Source organism: Apodemus sylvaticus, chromosome 13, assembly GCF_947179515.1.
Source record: "Apodemus sylvaticus chromosome 13, mApoSyl1.1, whole genome shotgun sequence".
Classification (NCBI taxonomy): domain Eukaryota; kingdom Metazoa; phylum Chordata; class Mammalia; order Rodentia; family Muridae; genus Apodemus; species Apodemus sylvaticus.
The window spans coordinates 14158511-14184992 of record NC_067484.1 but is presented as its reverse complement, the minus strand read 5'-3'; the positions used below and the strand labels follow the sequence as shown (position 1 = coordinate 14184992).

General features: G+C 49.0%; 1 protein-coding gene across 6 annotated transcripts in view; it reads left to right on the top strand.

Annotated features, from left to right (window-relative positions):
- Positions 1-26482, top strand: part of Mbp (myelin basic protein) — a 108132-nt gene that overhangs the window by 56009 nt on the left and 25641 nt on the right. For all 6 annotated transcript variants that reach the window (XM_052201370.1, XM_052201369.1, XM_052201373.1 and 3 more), the window contains exon 4: positions 21230-21660. In XM_052201370.1, coding sequence (XP_052057330.1) covers positions 21230-21660 — 431 coding nt within the window. The remainder of the gene's footprint in view (positions 1-21229; positions 21661-26482) is intronic.

Below are 26482 nucleotides of genomic sequence, written 5' to 3'. Positions count from 1 at the left end.
TCCAAGACCACATGGAGATGGGGAGCTGCCCGTAGGCTCCGACGAAGAGCCTGCAGAGAGTGGGAAGCCCCGGTGCATTCACTATGAGCACCCTGACCGTGACCACAACCACACAGGAGAGCTGTGAGGGGCTCAAACCGCTCGGTCACACTCAGGGCCACAGGCCCAGGTCCTTTGAAAAACCTTGGATACCAAGGATAATCAGCAAAAGTCTTTGGCTCATAGACAGATGACCGTGTGGATTTGATACCACGGTGACCCTCATGTTCTCTCAGCTCTCCTGTGCAGGCTTCAGGCCACCCTAAGAGGTTTTCCCTTTCTCGGTAGAGGGGAAGTCGAGGCTTCAGTGTGCCGGGCAAGACAGCTCACGTTTACATGAGAATTTTGACAGTCTTCAATGCTCAAGGTCCCCAAATCTTTTTCCTTTTCTCTTTTTTCTTTGTTGAGATGATGCGTGACTATGTAGACCAGGCTACCCTCAAACTCCAGGTGTTCCTTGTGCCTGTGTCTCCTATGTGCAGCAATGGTAGGCAGTGCCAGCACGCTCGAATTCTTTCCTGTTTCTGCAACTGTCTCTGTACAACAAGATCCTGGAGGGTCAGGGCAGGAGTGTCTTTGTCCCTCAGCCTAGGGAGTTGATAATTCACTTGGCGGGGGATTTTCCTCTTCCATGATTCCATTTGGATCAGGGACTTCTTGAAGTCACGAGATGAACAGGGGTGTGTGAGTGGATGCTCAGAGAAGCCCTGTAATATTTGCTGTTTGGTTTTTACTCTTTGAAGACCATGATGCACTGGCTCCAAATTAAACGGTGCTCATTTCTGAACAGAGTGACAGGAGCACTCGTTGCTTGGCGAGTTTAAGCTGGTTCCTAGTTAGCCAGGGGCCAATGCAGAAGGAAATTACATGGAGCTGGCAGGAGTGACCAGTAAGGACGAACTCACAGAAGCATCTTTCCTTTCCTTTAAATCCAAGCAGAGCATCTGCAAAGAGGCAAGACTTCCTTGCTGTTCTCTCAAAAGACCTCAGGGGCCTTTCACCTAACTGTGTAAGCATGTGGGATTAAAATGAAACTGGGGTCTGGGAAGGTGGCTCCATTGGTAACGCGCGCGTGCGCCTCACAAGCACGAGGACCTCGGTCTGATCTCCAGAACCCTTGTGGAGAACAGTCGGTCAGCTGTACATCCTTGCAACCTCAGTGCTAGAGGGGAAAGGCATGAGCGTCCCTGGAGCTTGCCAGTGCCCAGCCCAACCTGCCTGGTGACCTCATGGAAGAGAACACCCCAGGACCAGTGCCCAAGGCTGCCCACTGGCCTTTATACAGATGTCCATACAGGTGCACATATAGTACAGATGTCTTTTCTAATGAAGTAATATGGACCGGAGAAAAATGCTTCTATTGAGCGGGCTGTCTCACACAGCCTGCATCTTAAGCACTACATAGTGTGAAAAGATTTCCTTTTATTGTTTGATACAAAATATATTCATTCTACAGATACTTTTAGAAGGCTTGTTTGCGTCAGTCATTGACTGCCCTTTTCCCCCCAGCATAGAGGTTATATTTCTTCTGGGTAAAGATTCCAGCACTATAAATACAAACCAAATATTTCACTGGTGACCCCAGAAGCCACTGGTTTCATATCAGTAAAATGGACATGAAAGTGTCCACAAGACAGGGACCATCTGTTAACAAGATTTTATTTCTCGCCTACTTCTGCCTTCTTGATCATGAACCTAACCACTTCCTGTAGCGATGTTCCTGTTTTTAAGTCTGAGTAATGCTTAGACCTCCCCCAGTATGCAGCAGAAACAGGAAACACATTCCCCAGTTTCTCGGGAGGGCTTCAAGGCAGAGGTGCACCAGGGACCCGAGTCAAAGAACAGGAGGCATGGAGAAGCAGTGCAGGAGGCATAGGAGCACTGAAGGAGGCATGGGGAGCACTGAAGGAGGCAGGGGAGCAGTGAAGGAGGCAGGGAGCAGTGCAGGAGGCAGGGGAGCAGTGAAGGAGGCAGGGAGAGCAGCAGTGCAGGAGGTATGGGGAGCACTACAGGAGGCATGTGGAGCACTGCAGGAGGCATGGGGAGCAGCACTGCAGGAGGCATGTGGAGCACTGCAAGAGGCATGGGGAGCACTAAGGAGGCATGGGGAGCAACAGTACAGGCGGTATGGGGAGTACTACAGGAGGCATGGGGAGCAACAATACAGGCGGTATGGGGAGCACTGCAGGAGGCATGGGGAGCACTGAAGGAGGCATGGTGAACACTGAAGGAAGCATGGGGAGCAACAGTGCAGGTAGTATGGGGAGCAGTGCAGGAGGCATGGGAGCACTGCAGGAGGCATGGGGAGCACTGACGGAGGCATGAGGAGCAGTGCAGGAGGCAGGGGACCAGTGCATTTGATTCTCCCTGAAGCTGCCCATCTGCAAGGCCCTTCCCAGTCCTGCTCAGTGGCTGGAGTGCAGAACATTAGTCTATTTCTAGCCCTTTGATTAATGGCTGTTGATGATATGTATGCAATACAGTTGCAGTCTGGGGACAGAACTTTCCTCTGAAGATGCAGAGGTCTGACCTCCTCACTGTGTAGCAGGTGCGTGACTCACTGGATGTCCAAAGGATGCACAGTCTGTGTCGTGTTTAGAATGAAATATTAAGTATGCCTGTGGTTCTTGCACACACCCTGTGGAGTTGTACACACCATTACACACCCTGTGGAGTTGCACACGCCATTACACACCCTGTGGAGTTGCACACACTCTGTGCTGTCTACAGGCATCCTCTTTTATACTCTGATTTATTTCCTGCTTCTTGAATGGTCAACTGAAGCAACAAAACAGTGAAGTTGAAATTTAATTGCTTTTATTTTTAGAGCACTCAGTCTTCCCAGAAAGAGGGCTCGGAAAGTTTGCAGCCCCTTCCCCCCTCCCACACCAGCTTCAGCCACTGCAACCGCAGAGCTGCCAGCCGCATTGAGGAGATTGCATGCTCTGCACAGCTGTGTAAAAGGCCTTTGCATGTGTGATCTTAGGCGACCATGGTCCTCACCTGGCATGCCATCCTGGGGTCATCTATACTCTGATCGTTTTCTTTGCTATTGTGTGGCTAGGCACCCACGAATGTGGGGACATTGGTGGTATTTCTACGCTGGCTGCCACGAGTCACATGCCTGTGAGCTTTGGTTTTAGGTTTTCATGTGGGCACAGGCACTGAGCTCATCTCTGAGGGGCAGGGACAAATCATTCTGACTTTACACGTACATGTCTCCTTTGCTGTGGGTGGCTGGACACTGGTGCCTCCTGAGGTCAGAGGTCTCCAGGCTCCCAGTGGTCAGGGGATTCCACTTGCCTGGTCTTGTGTGGAGATCTCAGTCAGTAACCTATGCTAGAGCGAACACTCCTCGCCCTCTGGAACCTATCCTTGTTCTGGAAGAGAGTGTCCCGGAGTGAGAGAAGTCTGGAGAGACTGTGGAACAACGTGTAAATTTTCAGGGACTAAGAATGTCACCACTGTCCCAACTGCCCCAAAGCATAGTGGCAGGGGTCCCCCCTGCTCTAGTCACACAGCTGCCAGTTGAAACACCCTCAGGGAGTGGGCAGTGGGGAGACTGGAAGGTGACAGGAGACAGCAGGACAGAGGTCCTGAGAGAATCCTCCCTAGCACTCTGTAGCTGTCTGCAGAGGAAAGTGCCTTTGGCCCAAATGGAGATGCCAAGGAGAGAAAAGTGTCAGCTTCAGACACAGCTGCCTGGTCCACAGGAGATGAGGGGCAGCTTCTGCACACGGACCAACCGTGCTGGCTCAGGGTGGACCTGGGTGGCAGGTCAAGACTCTGGAGCACCGCTTTAGGAAGCCTGCTTTTGTCCACCACCTTGAGCTAGTTAGTGCAAAGTGATCCCATAGTCAGGGACTGTCCTGTTAGGAACTCCAAGCAGAGACCCCTGCGTGAGGAATCAAGACAGCCACATGACCAAGAAGAGGTCCTGAGAGCCAGGCAAAGGGCAAGTGGGAAGCCCTCTTCCACTGTGGCACTGGTCTCAGGAGTCCCTTCCAAGGCCCTGAGTAAGCTGGAGCCCTGGACTGTCCCTGGTGCCCTCTGTGCTCCTTGCTGAGTGCCGCCCCGTTCTCAGTCTGCTTAATGGTGGTCGCAGCCATTTCACAGGGACTCGCAAAGCAGACTTCTTTCAAGGAGTTCCCAGCAAGCGGTCAGACATGGCTATGCCACTGTCTCGGGATCTGATGGTGCAGGGACGGTGTGCAGATGGGGTGGTGGGCAGCGGCAGCAGGAGCTCACATCATGGAGAGAGCGGCAGGAGAGATGTACAAGCGGCAGGACCGAGGGTGTAGGATGTAGGCTCACATGCCAGAGGAGGAGGCCCAGGCCATTGCAGAGGCTGGTCAGGGGGAGGTGCCGAAACATGCAAAGCAGGGGTGTGGTGTCCCTCGCTGCATGTGTTCAGGTGGGAAGAAGTGTGCCTTACACTGTGTTCAAGTTATGGATGTGCACAGGTCCCCGGCTGTTCTGCACGCTGGGCTCCCTCCATTCTGGATGTCCCCCCTTGAAGACCCGGTGACAGGTAATCTAATGCCCGCCACACAGTACAGAGATCAGTACCATGTAGCACACTGAGAAAAATGCCACAAGCCACACAGAGCAGCCCAATCCATCCCAATTCGCAGAGCATTCACAAAGATTAAAGCCTTATCCCAAGTAAGCTACCACTACTGGTGTGGTTCTTCCTACACTACACTTGGACATACGCAGAGATTCAAGTAAGAAGGGACTGTCTGGCCCACGGGAGCCCTGCATTGATAGTAACGCCATCCTGAGTGACCATGGAGGAGAGATGCAGCCCCAGCCTGGGCCCTGGGCTTGCTGCCGAGCCACCAGGGAGATACACAGTCTGGTTTTAGTATAGGTATTTTCCAAGCAAGCCCAAGAAATGAACACTCTTCGTCATACTGTTCAGGACCACAGTGACCAGGACCCTGGGACATAGCTCAGGCACATGGGAGACTAACAGATGTTTCTGGTGAGATCAGGAAATGCCTCAGAAAGAGATGTGGAGGCCAGTTCCACCTCAGTGGTGGCGAGCCCTTGAGTGGGTTCATTTTCATAACCTAGAGGCTTTGAATCTCTGCCTGTGCCCACTTCCTGTGTAGCTATCAGCTGATCCAAGGCTCACACGAGATGGAAATGGCTCCCTACAAGTATCACTGTGGTGTGGTCAGAGTTTTCACAAGTAATTTAAAGTGTGTTTAGCTCCGTTTGCTGAAGATTGAGGGTGGTTTCTATTTCTCCACGTTGCTATCTATGGTAGCCAAATGGGACTGAGAGAAAGTTGCCTTGTAATGTCAAACTAAAGAGAAAACAGCACTTTCAACACTTAGGGTGTGTTCCGGGCTGGGGGGGGGGGGGGTGTGGCTCAGGGACTCAGGAGTACCTGCTGTCCAAGCATGAGGTCGTAAGCATGGCTCCCCAGCACTGATAGCAAAAGCCAGGCGTGGCGGATCACACCTGTAATCGCAGCACTGACAAAAGCCGGTGGATCCCTGACCCCCTAGCAGAGCTGGTGAGCACCAAACCCAGTGACAGACCCTGTCTCAAAAAATAAGGTGAAAAGGTACTTGTAGAAAGATGTCAGGACATGCACAGGCAAAAGCACCTACACATATAGATGTACACACACATGCACACACACATACACCATGCACACACACACACACACACACACATCACATACAAAACACACACACACACACACACTCCATACCACATGCACGTATACATGCACACACATACATACCACTCACATATACATACACACCATGTACACACAGAGAGCATACACAACATACACACACACACACACACACACACACACCTTGTGTGAACACACTCCATACCAATAGTGAAGAACTGGACCAGGCTTTGCCTGAAGTCATTTTGTAACCAGTGTCTCAGAAACCATTCTACTAAGTGTCTGGCTTTAGAATCTGCAAAAGGCCTGTTCTATTACCCAGAGTTTTCAAAACTTTCACCAACTCCTCACTCACTTGAAGAGACTATTTTTATCCTTAAAACCCAGCAGGGGCTAACACCAGCTGACACGGAGCTGACACCATGGGGCGCTCCCTTGATGGTGGATCATGAGACTGAAAGGCAGCATTGTGTGGGGCCTGATCGCTATGCTCTGCCAGGCATTTGACACTATTGTCCCTGTGGTATCCAGGCACAGTAAGTGCTGCACACAGATCTGCTACTGTCCCCCAGAAGGACCTAAAAATAACTCAGAAATGCCCAGTCCTAAATGCCTCCATTTTGTTTTGTGTGGTGAGCCCACTCTCTGTGTGAGTGCTAATCATTTCTGACTGGTTTTTGCATATTTACAGATGATTAAAGAAATGCCCTCTAGCTATATGCAGAATAGCATGGCTGCACTAAGAAGCAGGACTGTTGGGCCGCTCTGCTTAGTAGAGAGGAAGGAGGGAAGCCAGCCTGGCTGGCTCACTGGTGGCTTCTCCCGCTGCTTGGTGTCCGGCAGCCAGAACCGAGGCCTTTGGGAGATCAAGATGACAGTTTCTGGAATGTGTCCCTCCAATGAAAGGCAGGAGAAGACACCAGCCTCCTGCTCCTCCCAGTGATCTGGACAATGGTGGCAAATGCTAGATATGTATATAGTCAAAAGCAAACAAACAAACAAAACCCTTTAGAGAACCCTGCAGAGTGGCCACCTTGTCCATCCGCTCTGGGCTCTCTGGTGGGCTCTCGGCTTCCCTTTCACTGGGTTTCTCCTGTCTGACTCCTCTCCTCTCCCCCCACTCCTCTCCCTCTTCTCTCCCCCTTCTCTCTCTGTCTCTCTGTCTCTGTCTCTGTCTCTGTCTCTCTCTCTCTCTCTCTCTCTCAACCCCCTTCCCTGCCCTTAGTGTGCATTCATTGTACGTGGTTCTGGGTTTCATGAAAACAATTTCTCTCAAACATACTGTTCGCTTTGACCATGTTCATCCCCCCTCCCCCTCCCCCTAGTTGCTTTCCCCCCCCCCTCACTGGTCTCATTCCTCTCCCCAGTTCCTTTTGTACTTTCACCGCATTCATATTAGATGGATGGACAGACAGATGGACAGATGGATGGACGGACAGATGGATGGATAGATGGATGGATGGATGGATGGATGGATGGATGGGCAGATAGATACAAAGATAGATACATAGATATATATATAATACATACTGAGATACATAGATACATACATAGAGACTGATTCATAGATAAAAATGCATGATAAATACATACATACATACATACATAGTCTAAAATTGAGAAAAAACATTCAATATCTGTCTTGTCTGCCTTTTGATTAATATGATCTTCAATTATACCCATTTTCTAGCAAACAACATAATTTCATTCTCTTTAATAACTAAAATTCCATTGTGCATATATACCATATTTTCTTCCACCAGTCATCTGTCAGTGGACACACAGGCTGATCCTATGACTCAGCTATCAGGAATAGTGAGGCAGTAAGCATGAACACACAAGCTCATCTGTGCTGTATTCCATGTACACACACACACACACACACACACACACACACACACACACGCGCGCGTACCCTTCTGGGACTGGCATTCCTGAGTCATGGCAGTCCTATTTCCAGTTTGGAAGGACCCTTCACAACTGGTCCCTAGTGATGGGACTAGCTCTCATCCCCACCAGCAGAGCACAAGCCTGCATCAGGCTTGTGGTCTGTATTCTTGAGGTTGGCCAGCCCGGCAAAGCACTCTTGATTTGCATTTCTCTGATGACTAAGGATGTTGGACATTTATGTTTGTTGGTCATTTGTACTTCATTTTGGGAAACCACTAGAGAAAACAGTTTGGTATAAACATAAACAACAGCTTTCTGAAAAGGACTTTGTGACTCACAGCTTGGTGAGGTTCTGCCCTGCTTCTCCCCATTCCTTCCTGGGTTTGGGAGCTATTCCGCCTCCCCTGGGTCCTTCAAAGGCTCTCCGGTGGCCCTGGGGGTGGGAATTAAATATGAGTTGTGCCAGAGCACAGACTTAAGATGTTCACACATTCATCTTCTGATTCAAAAATAATTATCATTAATTTATTAAATTAAAATGAAAATCATCTGCATCTTTAAGAGTGCCTCACTTGCCAAGTGACCAAATCTCTCTCTGTCTCTCTCTCTCTCTCTCTCTCTCTCTCTCTCTCTCCAGTATTTCCCATAGGTAGCTCAGTCTGACCTAGGACTCCTTATGTAATCAAGGATAACTTTGAACTTCCAATCCTCTTGACTTCAGGTCCAAGTGCTAGGGTTGCGGGAGTGTGCCCCAACGTCGGTTGGTGTGGTGTTGGGGATCACACTAAGAGCTCCATGCGTGCTAGGCAAATTCTGTACCAACCAAAGCCACAAAGCTTGAACAGTGCCCATGGCTTCTCCTCTTGGCATCTTACACTAGAAATCATAGGTGTGCATCCTAGGGTGGGGCTGGCCACCAGCTGCTGACATGCTATGTGGTGTTTTATGTCACCTACAGGCAGAAAGGCCACTGTTCTGTGCCTGGAGACACTGAATAGGGAGAATACCGCTATCAGCCATCTTGTTCAGCTCTGCCGTGGGTGCACAACCACAGCAGACAGTCCTATGACCGAACAGCTGTGAACAGTCCAATACGCTTCTGTTTATAAGTGCCAGAAACTGTACACCACGTGCTTTTGATATGTCACAAATGCTCTTTTACTTGTTTAGTCATCGAAGAAGGCAGTGCATGTTCTTAGCTTTCAAGCATAGCAAACAGGTCGGGGCCAGGTGTGGTGCAGGACAGTGTGCCCCTGTCACCAGGAAGTTCAGTGCCCTTGCTGACTGACAGGTGTGCCCACGGCAACGTGCATAGGAGAGGCCTTCAGTCACGTGGTTCTTCATGTTCCAGAAGTACCCAGTGGTGATGGCATGTAATCAGCCGATCAAGTCTCTTTGCTAAGCATTTGCTGTGCACACACGTCAGTATGAATGTGTTCATGCACACATTAACATATATATTAACATATATGTGTATGTATATATGTGTATGTGTATATATATACATCTATATATGTATGTATGTATGTATGTATGTATACTATGCACACACTTTAGTATGTAGCAATTGCTCCATGCCTTGTCTCAGGCAGGTACTAGAAGAACAGAAAGGAGCCAGGTGGTGGTGGCGCACACCTGTAATCCCAGCACTCTGGGAAGCAGAGGCAGGCGGATTTCTGAGTTCGAGGCCAGCCTGGTCTACAGAGTGAGTTCCAGGACAGCCAGGGCTATACAGAGAAACCCTGTCTTGAAAAAAACAAAATCCAAAAAACCAAAAAAAGAAAAGAAGAAGAAGAGGAAGAAGAGGAAGAAGAGGAAGAAGAGGAAGAAGAAGAAGAAGAAGAAGAAGAAGAAGAAGAAGAAGAAGAAGAAGAAGAAGAAGAAGAAGAAGAAGAAGAAGAAGAAGAAGAAGAAGAAGAAGAAGAAGAAGAAGAAGAGGAAGAAAAGAAAAGAAGAGGAAGAGGAGGAGGAGGAGGAGGAGGAGGAGGAGGAGGAGGAGGAGGAGGAGGAGGAGGAGGAGAAAGGAACAGACACTCACGGATCTGAATTCCTTTACCAATTCCTGGGAACGAGTAAAACAAGGAGGAGGGAAATACACTGATTGGGCTGTGGCTTCTGCCTTCTACACGCAGATGAACAGGACACCTGGCTTGAGTTCCTGAGTTCCTTTTCTGCGAGGGAGGTTGGCTTCCCTGTACTCATGTGGTACAGCATGATACATGTATGGAGGTGCGCAGAAAGTTCTCTGCTGTAGCAGTTGGCTCCATTCTTCCAGGCCAGGCTCTTCCGATTGGGCAGTGCGAGTCAGAACTGGCCCCTAACCCATCACTGGACAACCCAATTCTTTTCCTTCACACTAAGGCAATGTTCCTGATTCCATTAGCCTGAGATTTCTGGCACACAGCCTTCTTGGTTGCCATGCCAACCGCACGCAGATGTGATGGGTCCTTTCGTAGTGTGTGGAATGGTCTTCTAAGTGGCAGGAGCGAGTGGTTAAATTATCAGCCTTGGACCCGGCTGAAGCTGTTATCCACAAGAATAGTTCTTACCACTTCACTATACAGTGTGACTTTGGGGTTTCGATACCAATCACCTTGTACCTCCCAACTGAGATGCTGAGCTTGTATGGAAGTAGCCATGGCCTCAAAGAGGTCAAGTGTCTTTAACATGGAGGATAAAGGGATTCTCCAGTACAAGATCTGAAGTCTGGTTACACCAGTACAATGCAGATGCTAAAACTATCCTCTAATCCCCAAATGCTGGGAGTGACCTCAACTCAGAGATGAGTGATGTCAAAGAAGCTTCTACAGCTGCCTTGTCAGCCAGGCAGCCAGCAGCTCTAACAGCCACGCCTCAGCTGGGCGCCAGTCTTTCCTTGTTTTCTTCACACACCTAGACATCCATATTCCTACAGAATGCAACCCTGAAGACAAGCAGATGGCCCTATGACTGGCAAGTGGGCGGGACCTAATGACAGGTGCTGTCTTCCCTCCATTTGGTGCTTTGTCAACAGGACAGATGCTTGAGTCCTTAGAAAGAGCTTGTTCTAGCAAATTCTCCACCAGTTCAATGGATCAGGGGAGGGTGATATTTTCTGGCACAAAATATAAGAACTGTGTTTGGAGGCACACATGTGTGAGGCCAACTACAAGAGGTTAAGGGAGGAAGATAGTTGAAGCAGATTCAAGACTTACACTGCAGAGTGAGTTCAAAGCCAGCCTGAACAAGTGCCTAGAGCCTGACAAAGGAAGTCTCTTCAGTTCAGCATAGGAGGCAGGATGATTGTACTTTTATTTATGGTGACGGTGACTACTGGGATAATGGTGATGGGTCTTAAGTAGGACACAGAAGACAAAAGGACCTTTGGAGCCTAGGGAAGCTGGGGGTTGGGGAAGTGCCATCTAAGACTGGATGCTATCCTGGGGCCACACAATCCAGGCCTCAGTCTTTCTGTGGGTCTGAAAAGCAGAACTTTTGGTAGATTTTGAAGATGTAATGACACTTGAAGAGGCAAAGAAAAAGAAGACCTAAAAGAGTGGTCACATGGTGGGCCAAGAGGGGATTGCATAGATTAGGTGGTAGGCTAGTGAATGGATGCATGTAGAGATAAATATTGGATGAAGGATAGGTAGATGATAGATAGATAGATAGATAGATAGATAGATAGATCGATAGATAGATAGATAGATAGATAGATAGAGATGGATGGATGGATGGATGATAGATGGATGATAAGCAGATGATAGATAAATGATTGATTGATAGATAGATAGATAGATAGATAGAAGATAGATGATAGTAGTAGATGGATGGAAAAGATAGATAATGTATTAATGATAGATGATAGATAGACAGACAGTGGTGGGTGGGTGGATGGTGGCTGAGAAAGATAGATAATAGATGACTGATAGGCAGATGATACATACATAGATAGATAGATAGATAGATAGATAGATAGATAGATAATGGTGGATGGATGGATGGATGGATAGATGGATAGATGGATGGGCAGATAAATGGACAGATTGTGGAGTGGATAAGTGGTAGATGGGGTAAATATATATTAGATGGATAGAGCATGTATTTGCTCCAGGGATAAGAATTTTTATGACCTAATTCTCTAATGTTACCAAAACAAGATGGTGAGGGAGCCCTGGGTATTCAGGCGATTTTGCACATGAGGTCGCCAAGCCTTAAAGACATGAAATCACATGCTGTAGATAGTAGAGCTGAGAACGGAGCTCAGCTCTCTCTTATTCAAGACCCCTGGCCCGCATGCTTACATTCAGTTGGATTTTCCACTGGTGCGTGCTGTGAACTGGCTCTGTAAGGCTGACAAGATCTGGGAATCACCTTCAGCTGTGGGCTACTTGGGACGCTGCTTTCTGGGGTGGGCACTGCTCTGCATATGCATATTATTAAGGAGCTGTTGTGGCGCCCATGTTAGGAGAAACTGTGTGAATACAGGGCTCCTTTTTATCACTTACGTCTATGCTGACTGTGTTAGGGTAGCGGGATGGCGAGCTATTACCTTCATTGTGCAAAGGAAGCTCTCACTCAGCAAGACTCAGACTGGCCAAGTATGTGGGTAGGCTGGGAGAAATATAGTCCGGCTCTTGCCTGAGGCTCTCCGGTTGCTGTGACCCCTTTCTTGATGTGGGAGGGTCCCTGAGTGAGCTGTTTAGAGTACATAAAACTATATGTTCCGAGCACACAAAAGAGGCATTGGCATGTGGTGGGTGGGTTGACAAGATTCGTTGGTGGCAATGCTCGAAGCCATTGCCGCGGGCAGCCTGGCAGGCAGCCACATGCCTTTCATAGATGCAGAATTTCTGTCATAGCAAGTCCACAGGCCACACCATGGGCCTTTTTGTTTCCTGTGCCCTCCCAGGTGACCCTAAGCCCAGGCTGCCAGGGGCAGAAGTATTCCACGAACAAGGAAGGTCCTCTCCAGCCTGGCCCACACTTCCAGATTCCACAGCTCCTCTGCAGGCCTAGGCTGCCTCTCAAGCAGGCCAAGTGGTTAGAGACCTAGAGGTGTCCCCCTCCCCTCTTCTCCAGGTAGGAGCGGGGCTAGGTGCAGCTATGTGCCTGCAGCTTGCCCCAAACCACATACATCATGGTTTCTATCAATGGCGGGGTGCCAGTGGCTGCAGCTTAACTCTGCCCTGGCCCCAGACTTCCCCTTTCCATCTGGTAACAGCTAAAGCCCTGCTGCCGGGGCTTACTGCGTCCACACCAAGAGGGGATGTGGGGAACCTGCAGGCCCCACCCCGGTAAACTACCTGCCAGCCTTGCAGCCAGCACCCGCACCCACCCGTGCTTACTGGATACAGAGATACTGAGCCACATGTACTGGATACAGAAGCCACGTCTTCTTGGCTAGAGAGCTCCGAGCAGCCTCCCCCAAGCTGGCCAGACTGGCAGTCTCCAGATTTATCTGCTTATCTGTACAGTTGCTGCAACTAAAATTCCCACAGATTGGAGCAAACAACTGAGCTCTAGAAGGACTCCAGAGGAAATTGTCCTGGCTTACCTCACTTCATTGGTGTCCTGTATCCTCCACATTAGTGTCCTGTATCCCAACACACACACACACACACACACACATACAGAGAGAGAGAGACAGAGAGAGTGAGAAAGCATGCACAAGAGAGAGAGAGAGAGAGAGAGAGAGAGAGAGAGAGAGAGAGAGTGAGTTAGTTTCCCTGGGACCACAGAAACAGTGTCACACTGTTTTGGAAGCAGCTAAAATCTTAACTAACTTTTCTCTGACTGGGACCATCTCTACCTCCCAAGTATTTCTCATCTATAAAAAAAATTCAAAAGACCAAAGAAGACCTCAAGATTACTTCTGCTGCAGCCAAGTGGCCACACGAAAGGGCAGGGTTGGGAGGGGCTGGGTGCAGATTCTCACTGTTCTCACTATGCTGAGACCAAGGCTCAAGTAAAAGAAGGCTGGCAGCCAGCCTGTATGCTAATGTGCACTGCACAGTAGGAATCTCTAGCATGTCACCTGACCAAAAACATGAAAGGAAGGCACCTGCTTTAAGTCATGAGTTCGAAAATCGAATCTCAAGCAGTGACACATTCTCCATGTTACAGATTCTACAGGAATAGTCTCCCTAATCCTGAGATAGCAAGTAAGAATTGGTCTGAACAGTTCTAAAGAGGCATGCTCGGGCATGTTTAGATAGACAGCTCTATTTGGGCCATACTTCCTGAAGTGACCCTAGGCGAGATGCCAAAATCACTTCAACCATCCTGTGAAATCCAGCTGTTGATTGTGATCCTGTGATGAACATCACCAGATGAAGTAGCCCTTGATGTGCAAAGGCTTTGAGCTCCAAAGGTCCTATCTAAGGTCTTCCATATGGTATCCCATACCCATATTACCTACGATTCAGGTTTCCTTCACCCACGTTTGTGCATGGAACCATGTAGCATAATCAGTGTTTCCAGAAGTGAAGGAGGAAGGGAAAATCACACCCTCCTACTACATCCCCAGCTTTTAAACCCATCCTCTGGGAACCCAGAATCCCATGTTTGTCTTTATACATTTGAAACTCCTGCATTTTTTTAGAGAGAGTCCAGACTGTCGGTCCTGAGAAGATGTCTGCAAGGAGATTTGGGGTGTATGGGAAAGCAAGGGCTGCTTGCAGACTGTGGTTTTTATGGATGCGACAGACGGAACAGATGAAGGTCACACCTAGCAACAGCCCCTGACTCACTGGAGACAACAGTGTTATCTGAGGATGACCGTGAGTGAGCCCTCATCCTGAACTACAGCAGACGCCAGAGAACCTTAGATGTTCCAGAGGAGGCTGGTGGCCCTGCTATCCCATTTCCAAGTACAACGCAATGTAGTACATTTCAACACAATGACTTACCAAGGACAGTTTGTGGGAAGGAGGACTAGGTCAGCCCCAGAGGCTATCTCTATGGGCCTCTGGAGACCCCCAGAAGCAACATATAGCTGGGTAATGATGTCTGCTCTCTGTCTCTACCATGTTCTGCTTTGTGTGTAGCAGGCCACTTCGCATGTGCAGGCCGAGGACTTGTCAAACGCCATAACCATGCAGTGGTTTATCTCCCAGGGAGCTCTGGTGCTGAATTCATTATCTTGGTACTTGGGAGCTCAGATGAATGATTATATCTATGAAGCCTTCTGGGTAGCCACAAAGGATTATGTAATTGATGTTGATTTACATCAATTCTGATTATGTTGAATACAAAATTGATGTTGACTTCTAAAGCAGACCTAGTCAATGATAGGTTTAGAGAGTTTCAACACTTAAGAGAAATTCATACTTCAAAATGACTTGTTGACTGGATATGATGATGTGAATCTGTAATCCCAGCAATCAGAATCATAAATTCAAAGCTAATCTAGAACTACATAGAGAAACTTTGTCTCAAAAATAAAGGACTTGGAGTTGGGGAGATGACTTTATGGATAAGATGCTTGTATGCAAGCATCGTGGCTTGAATTCAGAAGCCCAGAGCCCACATACAGCCTGACATAAGAGCATGCATGTAATCTGTAACAGTGTGTAAGTGCCAGTGGGGGGATGGAAAATGAGCACAGGAGAATTCCCCCAAAGCCAGCTAGCCTGGTGTAGATAGCAGTCAGCAAAAGGCCCTGTCTCAAGGTAGAAGGTAAGAACCACCATCCAAGATTTTCTCCACACACATATGCTGTGCACACATGCACCCACACCCACAGAACGCCTTTTTACACAAAAATAAAGAACCTATATAATAGTAATAATAATAGTCAGAGGATCAGGGGGAAGTGAAGAAGAGGCAGGCCCTGGACTGCTCTCTGAGCACAAAGGAGTCGCATCCAGATAAGCATGGCTGTCTGAAGACGTGATGGGGAGGCCAACCACAGAGGGCTTTAGTGCGAGGATTCCAAGCCAGCTCTCACATGTGACCCATGTGGTGGCCTGCTGAGGAACCAGAGGAAAAGCAGGCAGAGGAGTCTGTCCTCTGTGTGGAGGATACAGAGGACTCGAGAGGATGCAGGAGCGGCCGGCCTGGTGCCAACAGTCCCCTGGGTTACTCAGTAATTTGGTACATGATGGACTCCCGTGACAAGACCTGACAGATACGTCAATAGAGCAAAAACTCCGACACAGGGTATAGGAGCAGGATGCAGAAGAGGAGGAGGTCAGAGGAGCAGTGGGAGGAGGGAGAGAAGTAGGAGGAGGAGAGGAAAAAAAGGAAGGAAGAGATTCGTGACTGTCATCACATAGAAAAGACTCTGAAAGGAAGAATTAATGGGCACAAGAGGACCCTGAAAGAACATGGAGATAACGGGACAGAGAGCCAAGGACACACAAGATGGGCTACTGTGACCTTTGCAAAAAGGTCAGCTCAGCAAAAGATGAACCCCCTGCAGTCATGACTCTAGAGATCTTTAGATAGTAAAGGTCGCCTCAAATGTCAGGGCCCTGTAGTTTCTGTGCTCCAAAAGCTACTTGAAATCCCTGGCACCCCTGGACTGCTCAAAAGAGTACTTGCCTTTCACCTCTCTGACAGCCAGGCTGCCTTCTGACCTAAGCTTTCTAGGGCTTAGCTGTAGACTGGAGGTTTTTTAGAAATACTCTCGGTGCCCATTTTGGTGAGATCAGATCTGGGCGTGCCACTAAGGATGACACAGATCCGTTCTATAAATGAGGTCTGAATGGAAGGCCTCTCGGCTTTAACTTGACCAAGGCGGCGGTCCTGCATGCATCCCACCGCAGGGCCGTGGGTGGCAGATTTAGACTCCTTACCACACTTCTTGCAGGAAGGGAGGAGCCACTTTGGAGACACAGAGGCCTCTCTGTATCTCACAAATAACTGTATTCAAAGGACACAAAGCCCAACTGTTGTAAAAATATTAGTATTCAGATGCTCTTGTGTTTTGTTAATGCATTTAATTCCTCATAGTATAGCTGTTGTTTTCTCTCCTCATTTGCATTCATTTCTGTCAGCTACAGAATTTATAGCCCAGCTCCAGAACCAGGCCCCTAGGCACTCCTGCCTGGCCTCCACCTGTAAGTCAGCACTGCATTCCTGCAAACTCCACCTCTCCACAGCACCCCAGAGTGCTGTGTGTGCCTTTCAAACGCTGCACAATGACAGAGTCCTGTTGAGTCCAGCCAGGGGCTATGAGGAACAGTGCCCAGCAAACATCTCCGCTCACACTCACACTTAGGTATCCTGAAGTGAGTGGCCTGTTTCCACAGCACCTGTCATGATGGCATGCATCATCCAGTAGAGGAAGGGATGAGACCACAGCCATCCTGGTTCCCAGAGTCAGGGTTGCCGAGTCCCTTATTGTCAGCAAATGTTTATACCACAAGATGGGTTTGCAGTGCAGCTTTGGAATAAGGTCATGCTTATCAGCTTTACCAACAGTCGTCAATGTCATTTGTGGGTCAGTTTAAAGACCTGCTCAGTTTTGATGAGTTTAGAAGCCTCTGGGGTGTGGGTGTCGTATTTATGCAAACTTCTGTTAATATACACACCAAAGGAATGGCCTGCCTTGGGCCTCACATCAGCTGTTCCAGGGCCAGTGGCCTGTCACCCATGTGGCCACACGCAGTATCTGATCAGAGGCAGCTGTGGAGCGCTGGGTCATTTCAGCTTACCCTAGAAACCTTAGGACAATAACACACTGAGAAATAAAACAGCCAACTGGAGTTGGTAGTCTTCTGGGGTTTCCAACCAGGAGATGTTTTTATATATGTTCCATTTTCTTTCTCCATCACCTGGGACATTGGAAGCAGGAAGCCAGCACAGTGTCACCCTGGCTACCATGTTACCCTAGTCCTGTCAGCAACTATAGTCATGTATGGCAGCTCCTTCTGTGAGCGCACAGATGGGGAAGCAGGAAGTCTGTGCTGCACTTCCAGCGGTGTTCTGTCTACCCCTGTGAGTACACACATGTGAGTTTGACCCTCACCAAGTCTATTCGTGACTGGTCTGAATCATGTGTCAGCTCTGCTGTCCCCAAAGAGCAGCTGCTGAGAGCAAACAGGAGAGCCCGGCCAGGAGAGCCCTGCTGCAGACTCTTCCTGGCTACCAGCACCAAGACTTTAAGGATCATGAATGACAAGAGAGTGGGTTCTCAGGAAGTGTACCTCTTCCAGAATTATTTAAAAACCCAGTATGTCCTAGATCACTTCTGCAGTGGTTATTTTTCTTGTTGCCCAGACAAAATACCTGACCCAGGGAATTTAAGGAGGAGAGGGTTTATTCTGGGCCACACATGGAAGGTACAGTCATAGTAAGAGAAGCGTAGCTGTGAGAGCAAGTCTGCTGGTCATACCATATTCACAGTTGGAAAGACAGACAGACAGAGACAAAGAGAGGCAGATAGAGAGAGACAGAGAAGCAGAAACAGACCGACAGAGACAGAGTGAGACAGACAGACAGACAGACAGACAGAGAGACAGACAGTGAAAGAGACAGAGAGAAAGAGATAGAGACAGATAGACAAAGAGACAGAGACAGTAAGAGAGACAGAGAGAGATACAGACAGACTTACAGAGACAGAAAGAGAGACAGAGGCAGAGAGTGAGAGAGACAGAGAGAAAGAGACAGACAGACTTAGACAGAGACAAAGATAGACAGAGACACAGAGAGAGTCAGAAAGAGACAGAGACAGGGAGACAGAGACAGAGAGAGACAGAAACAGAGAGACAAAGAGAGGGGGACTGTTTGTTTGGCTTACTCTTTCCAGTGTAGTCATTCCAGGCCTCTAGCTGGTAGAACCTTGACACTCACATCTAGGGTGCATCTTCCCTGCCATTAACCTAATCTAGAAACTAGACACACACCCATAAGCTCATCTCCTGAGTGATTCTAATTGTCTCCTAGGTGATTCTACTTGTGCTTCTACCCATCTCCTGGGTGATTCTAGTCGTCTCCTGGGTGATTCTGCATATTAATAATGAACTTTAGCTGTCACACCTCAACACAAACAAAGACCCTCACAGGGACTGTACAGAGTGAGGCCTTATTGATCTTTTTCTCATTAGTATGTTCATAGTATCCAGCTTACAGAAGTTGTGCATCAAGGCTGTGGGTCCTTCACCGGGCCCAAGGCTGTCTATCTCTGGAAGTTCTGCTGGCCAGCTGGGCCTTGTGAGTTAAATGGAAAGATTGGTGTCAGGCTTGTGTGCACCATCCCCTCCTTGAGAGGTCATCAGTGCACACGCAGTGTGCCTGGGATGAACACCTTTTGGTGCATCTGGAATCTCTATCCTCACCAGGCAGGAAGTCTGAGGGACAACCCCCACCCCCCCCCCATACTCCAAAGACAAAACACCAAGTAGGGACTTAGCACCAAGTACTTATGCGGCTCTGAGCTTGCCATCGGATAGGATGTAGCCCCCACCCCCTCTAACCGTGGCCACATCTGCTTCCTGATGGCCTGGGTTCCATCCTCACTGCGATGTGCCAGGGCTGCCGGTGACTGGTGACTTTGCCCAGGTCCTGTGGGCTGTTCTGAGGAGCCACGGAAAGTGGGGTGCTCCCGATGCTCTGACACAGTTACCAGAAAACACCTTAAAGAAAGTGTCCGCCACAGCCACCTTGTCTCACCCCTCTCGGCCTCTTCCTTCTCTCTGCCTCCCTAGAGTATAAACCTGGCTAGTCTGTGGGACTGCCTGTCCCCTCATCCTGGCCCAGGCACCATGTCCTGTGAGGGTCTCTATGGTCTGAACTATTGGGCTATCCAATTCTCTCTGTTCTTCCACGCCTGGGATCTTCCCTGGACTAGCCCTCCTGCAACTTGGGGCTACCTCTGCCCTTCCCAAAGCCAGCCAACAGTGACCCCCCTCCACCTTCGATCCCTCTGCCTCCTGGATTCCATCTCGCAGGACAGTGCATCTCCTTCCTGCTCAGGCCTCCAGGGTGTGTCTGCTCTGCCACTCCAGCCTCTTTGCTTGCGCTCTAGACTGTCCATCAGCAGGGGTGACCTCCCCAGGGCCCTGTGTTGGCCCCTCACCTGCCGTCTGTCTTCCTCTGATGAGAGAGCACACACAGGCTGCCTGACATGTTACTGTGCCGTGGGGTCCAGGGGTCAGCTGTGGAAGTCAGGAATCCAGAATTAAGCTGTTTGGGAGCCACAGGCTTCAAGAGCCCATTCCACGGCTCCTACATGCAGGTGGTGCCAGCATTCCTTGGTGTCCTGTGGCTGTGGTCGCGTCTCTGACTCTCCTCCACCTTCTACACTCCTTCTCAGTATCCGATCTCTGTCTCAGTTTTCCTCTCTCATAAGAATCCCAGCTGCAGGATCGCACCCACCATATTACTCATGAGCCTGTCCTCACTGGATCACTTCTGCAAAGACTATTTCCAGTTAAAGTCACAGTCACAGGCAGAGAGAGGGCTAGGATATGAAAATATCAATTGGGGAGAGGCATTCAATCCTTTGTATACATTTTCTTCATCCAGTCTCCCCCACTGGAATGTAAGTCTCATGAGAAAAAGGACCAGATCTTGTTCATCACTCTCTAATTTTAGAGAAATGCATCCCTCCTATTCAATAAGTAATAGATGGTCAGTAGATAGGGGAACAGCAGCACATAGTCACATGCATGCATGCATAGTCACATGCATGGGTGCATAGATTGCTAGACAGATGGACAAGGTGGATTAAGAATGGATAAAGAAGTGGATAGATGAATAATGTCAGGTAAATACCACTGGATGGACAGGTGGATGGATGAATGGGCAGAAGGATGGACAGACAGATGGATGGTAGGTGGATGGATGAATATAATAGATGAAAGATGGGTGTATTGATAAGGTGAACAGATGATGGATAGACTGGGAGGGGCGTCAATAGAGAGAAGGTAAGTGAACAGATAAATGAATGGTACTATAGGGAAGTGTGAGCTAACCAGATGTCTACGGGTCAGTAATAGAGTTGGGAGAGGAGGTTAAATTACATCCATTTAAACCTCACACTAAGCTGAGAGGGGATGGACTTGCTGCCATTGGTGAGGAAAACATTGCATTTCCTGTGTGCTCGCTCAGGTGTGAGGTGCTCAGGTCCCCACGCGAAGCAGTCTGGTTACTGCGGCTTACTGGGGAGCCAGTGCCGAGTAAGCAGTTCCCAGAGCCAGAGGCCTCCCGCGGAATCCGGGAGAGAGGAATGCTAGTACCCTGCTTCCCTGGACTGCAAGCTGCAGAACGATGTGGGGAGTCCTGTTCTCCACTGAGAACACTAAAAAAGACGTTGTCTTTTGTCAAACAACGGCTTCACCTCTGCGGCTTGTGCACCCGTGCCCTTTTAGATCAGAGACAGCCCACAAGACACCTAACCTGCGGGGCTCCCTGGCACAGTGAGCTACTCAGGAAATGCTTTGGCAGGACGGCTGTGGGCTCTCAGGTCATCACCCTCGGGGGTGGCTGTTTTGATGAGGACCTGAAGATGGTCTCTGAGCCACTTATACCAAGCAAGCTCAGTCCAGGTTAGCTCCCTCTGGTTGGGGCAATCCAACGTGCTATGAGGCTCCTGGGGCCCCGCGCATATCTGTGCGTTTTATAGGAGACAGCTAGTTCAAGACCCCAGGAAGAAAGCGGCTTTGTCCCTCTTTAGGCTTCGCACAGGCCCACATTCATATCTCATTGTTGTTGCAGGGGAAGCAGATGCGATCCAGAACAATGGGACCTCGGCTGAGGACACGGCGGTGACAGACTCCAAGCACACAGCAGACCCAAAGAATAACTGGCAAAACGCCCACCCAGCTGACCCAGGGAACCGCCCCCACTTGATCCGCCTCTTTTCCCGAGATGCCCCGGGAAGGGAGGACAACACCTTCAAAGACAGGCCCTCAGAGTCCGACGAACTCCAGACCATCCAAGAAGACTCCACAGTAGCTTCCGAAGGCCTGGATGTGATGGCATCACAGAAGAGACCCTCACAGCGATCCAAGTACCTGGCCACAGCAAGTACCATGGACCATGCCAGGCATGGCTTCCTCCCAAGGCACAGAGACACAGGCATCCTTGACTCCATCGGACGCTTCTTTAGCGGTGACAGGGGTGCGCCCAAGCGGGGCTCTGGCAAGGTGAGCTCCGAGGCGTAGAGGAGCTGTGGGTTTAACTGCAGAAAGGAAGGAGAGGTGGGCAGGGGAACTGGGCCAGTCATCATTGCAGAGCAAACGTGTCCCTGTGTCTGAGATACTGGCTCTGATGGGACACTGCAGAAGGCCTGGGGGAGTAGGCGTGGAGTGGGCGTGGTCGCCACTTAGCCTATTTCTGCGTGTTTTGCTCCCTTTGTCCCCCTCACAAGGGACTGTGGACTGTGATTGGGTGTCATCGGGAATGCAATGGCCTTCTGCATCCTACATTTTGAGGCTTCCTGGATGTAGCATTGAGACTGCTGGTTCTTAGGGGTATATACCCTATGCCTGGGGCTTCAGCAGATTCCGCCTCTGCACAGTACTTCTTGTTTCGATCCTGATTTGTGCTCATTCTCTGCTGGGTTCGGGCTGCTAATTGCTTGCTGCTGTGAAACAATGGTCCAATTGAGGCGAGGAGGTCTTGCCAAGCAAACCCCCACACCTCCAGCAAACTTTCCCCTTTGTCTTAAGTAGTTTGGTAGGGGTGGGGATGAATGAATTTTCATGACAAAAAAAAAATTGTGTGGTTCCGTTAATTTAAATATAACTCAGGCTTCATGATGTTTCAAAAGCAAAAGTCCTGTGCATTAAAATGTATCAGAAGATAAAAATGGTGCCCGTGGTCCAGTTTCCAAGGGCAACATCTGGGGTGGGCTCCGCATGAGCCTGTGGTTCAGGCTTGTCTAGCAGCTAGTGTCAGATGGCTGCTGCCTTGTACGTGTAAGGCATTTTCCATGACTCCATTGGATAGCTGAGCAGCTCTTGGGAGAGATGTGGATGTGGCGTTTATAACAAGCCCTGGTCTTTGCATACCTGGGAGATTTTTCTGCCTGTACATTGTGTCTGTTTTCAAAGCTCTGGAGAACTCAAGAGGCTTTTGACTGAAGTGTGGGGCAGAGATGTCTTCACAACCCTAGGGCCATTGGCAGTGCAGTTTCTGAAGCTCCATAGTCTCCAGCCACACCTTTGAGTGTGGGGATGGTTGTAAACTGCTGGATCTAATGACAGCTCTCCTGCCCTGTGGCCACCAGAGCCCCTGGGTGTCTCAGCAGCAGTCTGGCCCTGGCCTGGATGTCACCACTACTTGTCACTAACACTGGGTGTGTCTTACTTGCTAACAGAATTCAGGCTGCCTCAGGTTCCTTCACAGTCTATACTTAGTGGGGTCGCCTTCAGCCTGATACATCAGTCTTGTTTCCAGCTCTGATTTACGTTACACTGGCTTTTCAAGCACTTCTTCTCAGGCACTTGAGATCTGGATGCCCCTGACTGACCCTGAGGTCCATCTGTGTCACCCAGCCCACAAATGCACACAGTCACACCCAGTTGGTGCAGCTGAAGGACCTGAACTGTGAAGGAAAGATGAAATAGCTAGAAGGCACAGGTTCTAGAGCCAGTGTTGTGGCCATGGTTCAAGTTGAAACTCCTTAAGGTGTTGCTCATGGCTCTCCCAGAGTGTGCAGACATGCCTCTCCACCCGCTGCTTTAAAATCACATCCTTTCCCAAGCTTTAAAAGAAGAAATTCAAAATTCAAAAGCAGTCTAAATTTTTAAAATAATTTTAAAGAGTAATTTTTTAAATAACTGGGATTTTTTGAAACTTAAGGTGTCATTATTTTTTTTTTTGCACCATTACTGTGCTTTTTGAATATGAAGGATTATTTAAATGAACAACCTTCCTACAAAAGAAAAACTCCCTTGGTGTTCTAGTGTGTGGTCCTCATGGTCTTGTTATTTAATAGTTTTTAAAATTAGCATACAAAGATAGAGTTATGGCATTTCCATACAGAGTTTGTGATGATCCTCCCCTGTACCCTCCTGCAGTTTGTTCCAAGCATAGCCAAAGGTGCCTTCCTCTGCCAGAACCTTTCTGCCCTGGCACACAGCAGGGGTCTGGCCATGGTGTCCAAGCCACTTTGATTGTGGGTCCTTGGTTGTTTAACATTGGCGATGGGGGCTTAACTCACTCTGCACCTGGCTATAAATCAGTCACCATAGAAGCAGTCAGGGGATCTTACTGCTATGAGCTGTTAGTATTTGTTTCTGTTTGTATTTTGATATTTATAGACTGAGGTGGGGGTGGGGAGCAGGGCTTGTTTTCCTATACTACAAAGGTCCTTAAGAAAGTTGCAAAGAACAGAGTCTAAAGGCGAGCATCATTTGTGACAAAAGCCAGCACCCTCAATGTCATTCTAAGATAGGCATCTAACACATGTGCAAGGTGCTTGGGTAAGACCTGCCATCCGGAGATGCAGCTATGTGACCCGCCTGTGTGACAAAGGACCCCCAAGTAGAACCCGGGAGACCCTGAAGCCCCTCCCTTACCCTGCAGAGGGACTCCTAGTCATGTTGTGTCCTGCATCCTCCCTCCCCGGGCACGTGGTACCTCCGTGCCATGCAGGGCTGCCACCCCCAGCTCCCAGAATGCAGGGACAACACCCAGCCTTTGTGCGTTTTCCGGGCTGACATTCAAAGGCAGCACATGAAAAATGCCCTGAGAAGGCATATTCTTCCGAGAGATCCGCTGTGGTGAAAAGCCCATTTACAGAGCGCATTCTCCTTTGTCCTGGGAAGAAAGGGAGGCTGTGCTGTGGCTTCTAAGGAACAGGTTTCCCGGCCCATAGAATGCCCAGGCCTTATGACACTGAGGAGGTGGCTTTGAGGAAAAGAACAAAGACACCTGCTGGGAGTCCATTACCTCTGGAGTAGGGCCAGGTCCACTCCTAGGCCATCCCCAGACCCTGTGGCCAGCATCTCAGAACACACATCTTACAAAGGCTCCTCTTCCCACCCAGAGCAAGTAGCATCTCGTGGAGGACCTAAGCTTATCGTGTAGTGTCACATCTAAACAACACAGGTGCCCCAAAAAGACATCTTCCATTCTCCTGGGAGGGGAGCAATGCTCTTCACCTGTATTTTTTCCCTCTATTTATTTTACCTGAGATCTTCATTTCTAACCTGTTGGAGTGGGTGTTTCATCATCTTTAGATGGCTGCTCCCGCCTCTTTGACAGGGTGGGATTAAGATGATTCCCACTGCTAGGCAGTGGTGGCTCACGTCTTTAATCCCAGCATTTAGAAGGCAGCAGGCAGATTTCTGAGTTTGAGGCCAGCCTGGTCTACAGAGTGAGCTCCAGGACAGCCAGGAATACACAGAGAAACCCTGTATTGAAAAACCAAAAAGAAAAAAAAAAAAGATGCTTCCCGCCACTGAGTACGAGGTGTGATGGATCTTGTAAATTAGCTAGAACATCTTTCCCATGGCATCCGAACTGTTGTTAGATGTATCTCCGTTGTACAATTAGTTTAGTCTTCACTGCTAACGTGGCAACTGAAGGTTCCAGATAGACTTGCCATCCATCTTATGGAAAGGTGACATTAAAGGTCACATGAAGGACACAGTAGAGGTGCCCAAGTAATACTCCCAGGGTTCCAGTCTAGTGCCACCATCAGAGAAAAGCTTTTGTTGTTGCCTTCCGATAACAGAAAGCTCAGGGGTCCAGGCAGAAGCTAAGAGAACTTGGGGCCCACATTCTACTCCCTGCCTCCAAACCACTGGGCAAGGGTTTCCCAGAGTCTCTCTGGAGAAAGTCAGCCTACAAGGGACACACCCACATCTGTGTCCAGTTCACACTTTTAGATTTCTTGTGTGGATTGCTTTATGGTGTATCCTCACTTGGTCGGTTGGTCCCTGGTGTCTGACTCTGCCTTTCTGCCGCCTTGGTCGGTACAGCCATCCACCGATACTTAAGTAGGAATTTGATGGCGTCACACCCTCTGTAAAGGTGGGAATGTTTGTAAACTGTGTTTGTATTTAATGGCGATCGATCCCCTAGGTGGTTGTGCTACGATTCGATTTTGTTGTAAACCTTAGCATAAGAGAAATGTACCTCGGCTTTTGTATGCACTCATTAAACATTTTAACAGACCAAAAATGGTGTACTAATTGCATATGGACTTTTTAAGTTGTATTTTTATTTTCTTGATGGCACGGTGTGACTGGCATCTCCGCGGCTTTGAGACACACCTACAGGTAAGTCTGGCACGCAAGCTCTTACCATCTCTGGAACAGCACAGTCCCGAGTCCTCTGTCTCTACCACAGACTCAGAGTGGTCTCTCAGCATGGCAGTGTGGCAGCTAACTCTTCCCCTTCCCATGGGCACGGCCCCCATGTTTCTTGCAGTGCTTAAGGAATGACCAGTGGATGTGTGGGCAGGCACACAGGAACTGACCAGGGTACCCAGCAAATAGTTACTGAGTATCTCACTTTTCTATTGCTGTGGTAAAATATCCTGAGTAAAGCAACTGTCAGAAGGAAGAGTTGTTTCAGCTCGCACTTCCTCCAAACAGTCCTTCTCTGCAGTAGGCAGCTGGTGACACTGCATCCAGGGTCAGGGACTTCTCCTTTGTATTCTGTCCAGAAGCCCAGCCCCTCAAACAAGCCTCAGTAGGGTGGGTCTGACCACCTCAATCCATCTTATCAATCCTGAGGCGTTTCCCTTTGGTGAGTCTGGATTATGTCAGGTCAGCAATCAGTGTTAGCCATCACACACACACCAGGGCCACCCTCCTGGGCTCCCCAGGGAGGGTGTGTTCAAAGGGTGACAAGGCTCCTCCCGCTGAACTGAGAGGCAGGCAGGTTCTTCTTCAGGGTGATGCTGGAGAAAACTAGAAGGAAGACAAATGAGAGATAAAACTAAAGACCAAGTGAATTCAAATGTGGTCAGCATGGCATCTCCTCCCCCTTTTAAATCCATCCCACTTTGAG